Source organism: Apteryx mantelli, chromosome 23 (assembly GCF_036417845.1).
Source record: "Apteryx mantelli isolate bAptMan1 chromosome 23, bAptMan1.hap1, whole genome shotgun sequence".
Lineage (NCBI taxonomy): Eukaryota > Metazoa > Chordata > Aves > Apterygiformes > Apterygidae > Apteryx > Apteryx mantelli.
In genome coordinates, this window is record NC_090000.1 from 613,236 (window position 1) to 624,675 (window position 11,440).

Here is an 11,440-nt window from a genome sequence, read left to right on the forward strand (position 1 = left end):
GGCGGCAGCCGCCGCCGGGGAGAGCAGCGGGGCTGCGGTTACGGGGCGAGGGCGGCCGGCACAGCAAAGGCTCTTCCAAGGCGCGCGATGCAGATAAGCACCGCGATGCTGTTAAAGAAAAACAAAACAAAAAGAGCCCAAGGAGAGAATTCAGAAACACATATTTGAAATCATATTCCCCAATTCCAGAACTTGTACTCTGAGGAGCGTTACATCTCCGTGGGGACACGAGGCTGAAGCTCACCGGCTCCCTCTCCGCCCCACACCAGGGAGGCTCCGGGGCTCCCAAGGTCGGACTTTTCCCCCCACTTCCATGCTACAGTAAGTCCCAACAAAGCAGCGAGCAGTCGTAGCCCAGCCCAATGCAAAGGTAAATATGCGTCGCGAAATCTGCAAACTGATGGTTTGTCCCAGAGCCCCACATTTCCACGTGTGCGCACTTCCAACATGACAGAGCGGGCTTTCGTTGCATTTTTTTTTTTTTTCTTTCCTTTTAACGTATAATCTGTGCTGTGGTTAAATCTAATTTCTTAGACTCGCAGCCTTCACAGGTTTAGTTTGTACACTCCCAAATTAGTGCAACCTGTCCTTAAATACCATAATAAAAAACACATAGTAAGCATTCTGCTTTTATTTATGACATCAATGGTTTCAAGCAGGATGAATCACACTTCCTCTTTAACACTCCTTTCTAATATGATTTACTATAAATAATGCGCGCAGAAAAGAAATGAGGGAAGGTGACAAAGGGCAAAGCACAGAGCACGAGGCCCCTGCCAGCACCGGGGCCCAGACCGGGCTGGGAAGGACACACAAACACTCGTGGCAGTAGCACCGCTGGTGCAAGGCGAGCGTAACTTTTGTGGTTAGCACAGTACGGAGGACGCAAATGCAAATGTAAACAAAGTAAACGATAGTCAATGTTTGTGTTTCTGCACATGAACTACATCCTACCTTTAGGAAAACTGCTGCAGAAATGATTTAAAGTTAAGAACCAGTCCTCTCTAGGTCAATGGGGAAAATTATTTTTAGCCTCCGCAGGGCCAGAATTTTGCCTCCATGACGGAAAGGAAAATCGCCTGTGGACAGGTGTCAGGCAGGCACCGAGGGAGGGGGCGAACCTGCGGAGCACAATTCCTCTGTTCCCGGCAAATCCAAGCTCGCGCTGCAGGGGCCCTGTCCCAGCGCCGGGCAGACACCCGGCACCCACGGCCTGGGGAGCGCGCGGCTCCCTGCAGCATCCCGGGGCATCCCGGGGCCCTGCGCCTGCCTGCCTGCCGCGGTGCCCAGCTTCAGCAGCTCATTTCTTCTCTTTCCGACCTTCTGAGTAAGCAGGCAATGGAAATGGTCTGGGGTTTGAGGGGGTTTTTAGGTGTGGGGTTTTTTTTTTCCACTCATTCAGTTTCCGACTTCTTTGTAGGTCACCGACACGAGAGCAGGTACGCGACTCCCCGCCACCGAACGCCGCCCGAGAGCGCGCCGCTGAGTGCAGAGAGCCCCAGCGAGCCGGCGCAGCGGGGCCCGGCAGCGCCTCGCCTCGGCACGTGGCAGGCGCCGGCGCCCGGCGTGCACAGAGCGCGGGCTCTCTGCTGCGCCGATGGAAAGAGCTGTGCGCTCAGCACGGATTTGCTGCAAGTAGCTCCAGGTAGACCAAACACACATCATACCACTTCTGCTTAAATAGAAAAATGTTTCCTAAACTGCAAATTGCAGGCTTGTTTATTAAACAGTGTGCCAATAAAACAGCAACAAGATTAAGAAGGTCAATGGGAAACTAAACTAGCACAGTGGGACACGTATCCAGCCATAATCTACTTAAAATCAGTTAAGAACACTACAGCGAAAATGATATAGACTGCGCTGGACTCCATCCAAAATGCACAGGCTGGGCCCGAGAGGCTCAAGGAAACGGGCTTGGTCCTACAGCCTTGCTCGCGCACGGACGGCGTTCAAACTCTTACAGCAATGCTCTTTTTTCCCCAGAAAGAGGAACATGAGATAGAAAATCATGGAAAACAACAGAGCAGGTGGATGCTCTTTTTTTTCTCCCCCTCTTTCCTAGAAAACTAGTGATCAGACAGCGTTTATTATTCTTGTAAATATATCTGTAACTCAACACGTAAGCTACTGAAGTCAGCCAAGACCTTTCAAGTACAAACTAGTGTTCAGAAACGGTAACGAGCATCTCAGGAACACTTTAAAGTAGATAAACATTATCCGAAATGAAGAAATACGTAATGTTCTTGAATGCCCCAAACTGTTCTTGAGGGCCAGACTCAAACCTCAGAGTAAAAATAGCTGTTGCCAACAAACGGAAAGTACTTGTGCCCATAAGTCTGCACTAAACTGTGTCTAACCTTTCCGTACAAGGACTTTGCCCGCCTTCTTTGGTTTTACTCATTCAAAATGATGCATAAACCTTTCTTTTCCACGTATTATACACCTCTCTTCTGTCCTAATTTCTTGTAGATGCCATGGCCTTTATTTCAGTGGAAATCTGCCGCAAGGCAATTTTTCAATTACCACCGCTGGAGAAAAAGCAAATTTCCAGGAAGAGGAGCAACAAGATCTGCGATATTTAACCCGAGCGCGAGCACTTCAGCTAAAACCCCGTAGGGCTGCTCCGGGGACCTCGTGGCTAACGCGTTTACCTTTTTCCGGTTAGCGACATAAAAACCAAAACCAACCTCCCAACCCCTTGCAACAGCTCTCGCAGTTCTGGCCGCGCTCGACAGAGTCAGAACCCAGAAAACAGCTTTTGGGCTTTGTTTTAAGAGAAAGGGGGCACTGGGGGAGCGGGGAGAGGCACTCCAAAGCCACACATCTTTACGACGCCGCACGCCGCGGTGCGGGAGTGCCTGATGCCAAACGAAGAATTAAAGCTACTATAAAGCACTTAGCTGCCTAACACCAGGCCAGGGGAAAAAATTGCAAGAAGAATGACACAATCCAGGACTGCCCAGAAAGAAAGAATGAATGGAATAGGCTAATTTACACAGGAAGTGAGCACTTACCAGACCCTTCATCCTAACACACAAAACCCTCTGCCATATCTGGAAGCAATTACATCCAGTTAACATGATCTGCCTGCCACTAAAATTAACTGCAAACAGAAATATTTTTCACTTCTGCAACAGGAGATGCCATGGCCCCGTGTTTGGCTGCCGGGAAATATTTAGTAATTACTCATTTAAAGTCTCTCTTGAAGCTGTCAAGGGGGGGGAAGCAGTAATAAAACAAAATTCTTGCTAATTATGAGCAAAAAGGAAAATGTAGATCATTTTACTATATACAAAGAAAGCAGATATACACACACCAGTGCGGCTAAACAGTCAATATCGCACCGCAGCGAATAAGGCTGCAGCGATACTTTGGCATAAACTTATTGTGCCGTTCTGCACCATTTCCACGCACTGAGGGCAGGACGCAAAAAAAAAAGAGATTTGATAGCATCACCCATGAGACACCGCAATCTCTCTGAGGATTTCTCTGTGCAATCAATAAATACCGGTTTAACCTACACCACTTTACAGCAGGACCTGCAAAGACTCGGTAAAGCTCACTGAGCTGCTGGACACGAAGTTAAATGAAAAGCATGCTTTGGGGAAAAAACAAAAGCATCCCCCCCCTCCCCGCCCCACCGAGGCCTTTGCAATCAGGTTTGCGACACGGAGCGTCCAGCCCCAGAGTCGACGGGAATGAGGTGAGATGACGGGGATTCGCTGGCAGGGACCCCCTGGCCTGGGACCATGGGAAATAACCGGTTCCGAGGAAGGCGCCCGGGCGGCTCCGGGGCGCCGCGGCACGTGCTCGGCTCGGCGCACATGGTGCCCGCCAAGCGCCTCCGCCGCACGTGCACGCTCCGCACCGAGGAGCCGCAGGAAACGCGTGCACGAAACCTGCACCGCCCAAGCGAGCGGCGCCAACGGCTTGCGCCGGCCCCTCGCCCCGCCGGGGCCCGTTCCCACGCCACCTTCCTTCCGTCCGCCCCCCCGGAGGCGCCCGCGCTCCCCGGCCCTATGTAGGTTACTTCCTCTGCCGGGCGAGCATCGCGGCGCGGGCACCGCCGCCGCCGCCTCACCCTGCGGAGGGAAGCTGCAAAAGTAACGGCTGCGAAAGGGGGGGAAAAAGAAAAAAAAAGAAAAAAAAAAAAGAAAAGGCTGCTGGTGCATTTGGAGGCGAATTGCAAAGCGCCGCTTTGAGCGGGGTCTCCGGCACGGCTCGGGGCCGCCGCGCAGGGGGCATGGAAACGGTTAAGTCCCCCGCAGAATAAATCAAAAGTTCAAGGCTGCGGCATACCACAGCGTATTCCCTGCTCGCCCGTGACAAGAACCAGAGCGAGCCCGAAATCCCCGGCATCCTGCGCGGGCCCCGGCGGGCGCGCACGGCGAGGCGCGCGGGGTCAGCGCCGCGGCCCGCGGCGGCGGCCTTCATTTCCGGAGCGGGGCGAGCGCTCCGGCCCGGCCGGCTAATCAGGGCTGCCCGCGCCCGGCCCCGCCGCCGCCGCGCGCCCTGCTTCCCATTAGCCGCTTGCGACGCCAGGTGCCACTAATAAGCCCCGTCAGCGAGAAACAAGAGCTGCCAAGTTGTCTTCCCAACTCTGGAAATAATCACAGGCAGAGTTTGGGGGGCTTCCCCCCCCCCCAAGTTTCGCTTGCAGCTGAGTTGAGTGGAACATAAATTGCTGAATGCTTAAAATTAAATAAATAAATAAATAAATAACAACTACTGTATCAGGCTACCAAAATTAACACTAATAACATCTCGCAAAGCACTTGGGATCTGATTTATCACGTTTATTGCTTTAATGGTATACTGCATCTGTTTCTCACTGTGACATGTCGAGCGGTGCCAACGTGCCTAATGGCATTAGTATTACAATGCTCAGCTAATCCACTCCGAGACAAATGGAGGTGAGGCTGGCAGCCCACGAGCCAGGAGCAGCAATATTTCCCCCATGCACTACTCGGAGTTTGCCGCGGTATTAACGCCGCGGCTCCGCAAAAGCCCACCGCGAGCTGGGGCCTCCCTTGCAACGCCGGGGCCCGCAGCGGGACCGCCCCGCGCGGGCGGCAGGTCCCAGCTCCTTCCCCGAAAACCGGGTCTCTTCACCAAGGCCCATTCCGGCGCGCTGCACAACATCGAGCACGACACTCGCATCCGCCTTCCCACATCAGACCTCGTGCCAAGGCGCCAAACTCAACGCACCCTCTTGGCGGGCAACCACCTCTGCCTTTCCCCATGCTTTGGGGGCAAAAGCCTGCATTTCCTCTGCAGCGGGGCACACGGAAATCACAGCTTTGGGGAAACCGGGCTCATCTCCCCGTTCCGGCTCCGTGTTCCCCACTGCAAAACGAGGGAGAAGATGGAGATACTCATCTCCTATGTGAAGTTTATTACGACCAGTCAGCAGCAGCAGAGAAGGAGCAAGTTTCCTCACTCCTAGCCCTAAAGCAATCCACTGGAGCGCATCCGGTAGACGATAGCTCGACCACGAAGCTCGCTGCTAGGTCTTGCAAAATTCAGGCTCAAAAACTTGAACGGGGGCTCCCCAGGTGGTGTGTTACACGAGCACCCACCACGCAAGACTACACTGCTCAGCTTTACAGGCACTGAGAACAGGCACCTTATACCAAAATGCATCCGAGGTGCCAAAAACATATACCCGGAAGAGGTTTTCATCTGGTCCGATCTCAACTTGTCTTACAATGACACCAGCGTCAAGCACTTTCACTTTTCAGCCAAGCATCTCCATATTACAGAAAACACCAAGAAAACGCCGCCGGCAAAGCCGTGGGGATCTACGTGCCAAGGGCTAGCCGGGGCCGAGACGCTGGTATGAGCGAGCCCTGAGCCAGAAAGCACCTGGCCCCGGAGAAGCGGCACGCGGAGCTACGGAGGACTATCACGCAGCTCATCAGCGTCACCGAACCACGTCTTCACCCGTGGATCGCCCCGCTGCTGTAAAAATTAAAAATAATAGCACTTTCTAAAACGTGTTCCCATGTGTTTAACTTCATGGCAAAGAACTACTCCAAGTTTGGGCAGCGGCTCAGCGCACCACTTTCTTCAGGAGTCGGGAGATTTTCCTTGTGCAAACGTACCAAGAAAAAGTGCTGTTGAACCATAGCTTTTTGTCTGCAATTAGAAGCGACAATCAATACTAACATTAGATTAAGTTTGAACTTTTCTGAACCTAAAAGGAAATCTTTTATAAAAAAAAATTAAAGAGTCACCAGCTCAATATACACTCAATTAGCCAAAATCATAAGCTGGGTAAACAAGAAAAGATGCATCGCAAAGCAGGCTGCAGCGCAGGAGGGCTCGGTGGGGAGGTGACGGGGCGCCGTGTCTCATCGCTCCCGCCGGGCACCTCGCTCCGGGCACCGTCCCCGAGGTGCCTGCCCGGCACCGAGCACAAACGGCACCTAAAAGCACGCGCTTTGGGAAGCTCGGTGGAAACCCCGCGCCACTCCCCACGCTGACGAACGCCCCTCGGAAGGCTTTGGGCTCACAGACATGTATATTTACACCGACACATGCACACATGCATGCAAACACACACAGGCACCATATGCACGCGCTCGCCCCTGCAATGCAAACAGCCGCCGCGCACACCGTGCTCCTGCCGAAAAGCGGCCTTGGTGCTGGGTTGCCTCGGGCTGGCTTTCACCTGCCGGGAGATGCCAGCAAACGCGCAGCGGCAGCAGCTCCAGCAGGGAATTACGGACCCCGGTACAGCGTGGATGCTGTTTAACAGCTCCATAAATACAATGGGATCCCACAAATCCTCTCGCAGTGGTAATTTTCACCACGTATTAGAAGGCAAACACTATAAAAAAGCCACATGAGACCTTGTCTACACACAAACCGCCTTGGATTTAGAAATTCTTTTTTTTTTTTTTTAAAGGGAGTTTATTTGACTGTTGCCCAATATCTTTCGACATGGACAGCCTTACAAATCAGTGTACAATTGGCTCAGAGGATCTGGCTTCCCCTGCAAAGTTCACCAGCACAAGGTGCCTGCTCCGAAAGGAAGAACAGCCAAACAAAGTTTGGCACCGGCTTAAATAATTGCCTTGGAGGCTATATGCTTAGCGAGCACCGTTCAGCTCTTGTGCTCAGCTCAGATCCCGGACCACAGCGCGAGGTGCACCGAAGCACTCGAGAACACAGTAAAAAAATTAGGAAATAGGCTACGATTGTAGCTATGGTTGTCAAATTAAACCCCGCAGGTCTCCCACTGCAGGAAGGGACTAAAGCATCCTCATCCGACACCCCAGGTCCTCCTCGCTGGTCCCCCGTCGCTTGGGCGGGTGAAGGTCCGGCCTCGCAGCGAAAGCGGCCACTGCAGCCGCGTCGCCCTTGCAGAGCTTCCGGGCTCCTTCCTGCCGGGACCCCGGGCGCCGTCCGAGCGAGCGGGGACGACGCTGGGGCCAGCGGCAGGAAGCCGCGTTAGCATTCGCCCCGCGCGCTCGCTGCAGCTCCGCTCGGGTGACGCTCGCTCTGCGTCACCTTACGGCGAGCGCGGCCTGATCCTCGGCCGGAGCCGAGCCGCAAACCCCTCCTCCCTTTTGCACCGCAGGTGCGAGGGGTCTCTCCCTCCCCGGCTAGCCCACGCACCCCCCGCTGTCCTGCTCGCCGGCCGCGGAGGTGCCGACGCGCGCGAAACAAAGGCGACGCAAACGGCTCGAGGGCAGTCGGTGCAACAGTGCACGCGCGCGGCGATGCCCACCCGTGGGTGCAACGTCATGGGGCGCATCCGTAACCGCTGCGCCGGGGCCCGCGCCGCCGTGGCAGAGACCCTGGCACGCCGCCCGCCGGGCACGTCCCCGCGGAGCGGCAGGGCTGCGGCTGCCCCGGCGAGCGCCGAGCCTGGCACCGAAGCACGGCCGGCGCGGTGCAACGCAACGCTCGGCGCGGTAATTAGCACAGCCCGCTTCCCCAGGCGAATTCAAGAGCAAGTTTGGATTCCTGCTCCTACAACACGGAGGTGGGAAAACCAGAACCAGGCAGGCTGAGCTGGCATGCCGACACGGGCGGTCACGCTCACACCTCCGCCGAGCCCTGCGCGAGCGTGGGTCCCACCTGCGCGGGGGGCCGCGCTAACCGGCAGGCCTAGCATCACCCCTGCCGCAGCCCCGGCAGCGCCCGGCGATGCCGAACGACGAGCTCTCCGCGCAGGGACGGCGCGATGCCCCCACGCAGCAGTGATCTGCTCCGTGACACTTTGCGCAAAGTGCAAATATTTCACCGGCGATGAAGCCGAGCAGCATCACCGAACCGAGAGGCAACCGCGGGATTAGCAGCCCCTGAACATACTGATACCCAATGTCATCTTTGCAAAAATCCAGCGGGTCTCATGCTTGCAAGCACTGTCCCTGCACGGTATGCACTCGTGCGCCAGGGTTAAGCTCCCGGCTGAGAGCAGGAGAGCACCACCGACCTGGCGCGGCGTGCCCCCAGAGCGGGCACAGCTTTCTGAGCTCCAGCGGCAGCCACCACGAGCTACTGCACCCAGGGGCACCGCTGGGGCTCACGCTCGCTGGGGCCATCCGTAAGGCGAGTCTCTCCCCAGCTGCTCTCCCCGCCCGGCGCTTGCTGGGAGGCAGCTCCCGGCACGGCTGCAAAGCCGGGAAAGTTGCAGCAGCCGCGTCCCGCTCCAGGCACCCGGGGCCACCGTGGAGGACTTGGCACCGGCCCTTCGCAGGGCACTGCGCTGCACCCGGCCCCGAGTCGCATGCCTCCATCGCGCCCACGACCACCGCGGGCACAAAACGCAAAAAGCAGCAACACGCTACCTCACGAGGAGGAAAACGCGGCAGAACAGACGGACGTAAGCGAGGCCCCGACGTGGCGCCCGGCGGGACTCACCTGTGCTGCTCGACCGCCTCGTTGTCCGGCAGGTCGGCCCCGCACACGCTGCACGGCTCGCCGATGGCTCGGCTCTCCGTTTTCATGCCCGCCGCCAGCTCCCCCAGCTTGCTGAACAGCTCCCGCTGGATAAAGCCCTGGGGCAGCAGCCCTCCGTAAGCGCTGAAGTCCATGGACACGGCGAGAGCCGGCGGCATGTGGAGGGCGGACGCCACGGAGGGCGGCACGCCGAGCAGAGAGTCAGTTTTGTGGTTCGGCAGCACGGAGTAGACCCCCAGGGGCTTCTCGCCCTGCGGGGCGCACTGCTCCGGCCCCAGCGGCAGCCCCTGGCCGGCCTCGGCGGGCTGCTCCGTGCCCTCCTCGCGGGCGTAGTGCAGTTCACGGGCACTTGTGATGACGCTGCTCCGGGTCGGGGTGCCGGGGCCTTCTTTACTCCTGTCGTCGGGCTTCTCCCCGCCAGGAGCGCCGGACTCGGCTGTCCGCGGGCTCTCGTGGCTGGAGGCTTCCTCCACTTGCATGACTTCGGTCTTGACCTCGGCGAGGCCGGGCTGGCGGGCGCTGGCGGGGTGCAAGTCCTCGGAGGCGCTCTGCTGCAGAGCTCCCTGCAGCAGCGACTGCCCGATGGTCATCAGGCTGTCCACCGCCGCCTTGGTGGGGCTCATCGTGGAGAGCCCGAAGGACGTGGAGACGGACGGGCTCTGCTCCACCATGGCTCCGGTCAGGCTCTGGCCGGCCATGCTGGCGTAGCCGCTCTCCTCGCTGGAATGCTTGGAGATGAACAGGCTCTTGAGGTACCTCGACTTCCTGTCCTCCTCGTCTTCGGCGCCTCCGTCCGTCATGGCGACTTCGGTGTCGTTGTCGTCGGAAGCCTGGATGGTCTCCAGGATCTTCAGACACTGCTCTTCTAGATACTCTATTTCGAGGATCTCGGCCGCATAGAGCAGGTCGTCCAAGTCTTCAACCTTTGCCTGCAGGGTGGCAGTGTAAGCGTACTCCAGTATCTGCTGGAAAGTCTTTGGTGAGAGGAAGTCCAGGGTGTAATGCTGACTGTTGCGGTGGAAGAGGATCTCGAACATCTTGCTGGTGCACGCCAGCACCGTCCGGTGAGCGTGGAACTCCTGGCTGTCCACCATGATGACCACGTCGCAGAGCGTCCCCGCCAGGCGCATCTGGTTGGCTTTGTGCAGCAGCCCCGTGGGGTGGCAGGGGTTCTGCAGCTGTATCATGCCCATCTTAGTCACATCCATAGCGCTCCCGAGGCTCACTCATGAGGGTGCCTTGCCTTCGCTCCAACCTGGGACGAGCTTTGTGTGCCGACTATCTGCGAAAACAAAAGACGGGGGGGGAAAGGGGGGGAAGGGGGGGGTGGGAAAAAAAAAAAAAAAAAAAGAAAGGAGGCGAGGAGGAGGGCCGGGGAGGAGAGAGCGGCGGAGGGAGGTTAGCCGGGGAGCGCGGCAGCGGCGCGCGGCGCGGCGAAAAGTTTGCGCCGCTCGGCTCGGCTCGGCGGCGGCAGGGCGGCCGCTGCCGGCGCTGCGGCCCGACGGCACCGGGCGCCGCGGGGAGCGGGCGGCGGCGCCCGCCGGGGGCAGCGCTGTCGGCGGGGTGGCGGGGCGCCCCCGGCCCCGCTGCGCTGCGCCCCGCTGCGCGCCCCTGCGCTGCGCTGCGCCGCGCTGCGCGCACTCACGGCGGGCGGGCGGCTGCTGCGGCAGTTCGCACTGCCCGCTCTCATCGCCGCCGCCGCCGCCGGCCGCGCCGCGCAGCAAATCACCGCGGCGCCGGCCCCGCGGGCCGCCCCGCGCCCACGTCAGGCCGCGCCCGCCCCCGCCGCACCCCGCCCCGCCGCCGCCGCCGCCGCCGCCCGCTCCATCTTGGCCGCTGGCACCGCCCCCGCCCCGCGCCGCCCCGCCCCGCGCCGCCCCGACGGGGGCCCCGCGCCGCCGCCGCCGCCCGCTCCCCCGGGGCCGCCGGGCAGCGCTCGCCTCCGCCGCCCGCCGCCCGCAACAAACATGGAGGCGCCGGAGCCCGCGAACCGCCGCGCCGCGCCGCGCCGCACCGGAGCGCGGCCCCCCCCCGGCCGCCACCTACCTGCCCGCCCGCGCCGTCGGGGCAGCCCCCCCCCCCAAAAATACACCCGCTCCCCTCAATGAGCTCCGCGCTCTGCCCCCGCGGCAGCGCCGCGACGGCGGCTCGGGCGCAAGTGCCGCGCTCGGCGCCCGGACCCCCCGGCCCGGGGCAGCGCCCGGCGCCTCGGTACCGCCGGCTTGGAAAGAGAAAGAACGAACAAACAGAAAACATCCCCCCCCCCCGCCCCCAGCAAGCGGAAAAGCAGGTCCCGGAGCCTCACGAATCGCAGGGAAAGTGCCGGGGCTGCCGCAGCCCCTAACAGCAAGCACAACAAGGAGGGAGCGACACCCGGCAACAACCCTTCAAAATAATAAATACTACTAATACTGCTGCCAACGCTGCCCCGGCAGCGGCCGGGCTGCGGTACCCTGCTGCTGGGCCGCTGCACCCCGCTGCACCCCGCTGCCGGGCCGCCGCGCGAGCGGGGCATCGCGAAACGCGG

At 59.2% G+C, this 11,440-nt stretch overlaps 1 protein-coding gene across 2 annotated transcripts in view; it reads right to left on the minus strand.

Moving 5' to 3' along the window:
- Positions 1–10,125, minus strand: part of ZBTB16 (zinc finger and BTB domain containing 16) — a 97,068-nt gene extending 86,943 nt beyond the window's left edge. For both annotated transcript variants that reach the window (XM_067310149.1, XM_067310148.1), the window contains exon 1: positions 8,875–10,125. In XM_067310149.1, the coding sequence (XP_067166250.1) occupies positions 8,875–10,121 (1,247 nt within the window). In that variant the 5' untranslated portion in view covers positions 10,122–10,125. The remainder of the gene's footprint in view (positions 1–8,874) is intronic.
- Between the last annotated feature and the right edge of the window lie 1,315 nt (positions 10,126–11,440).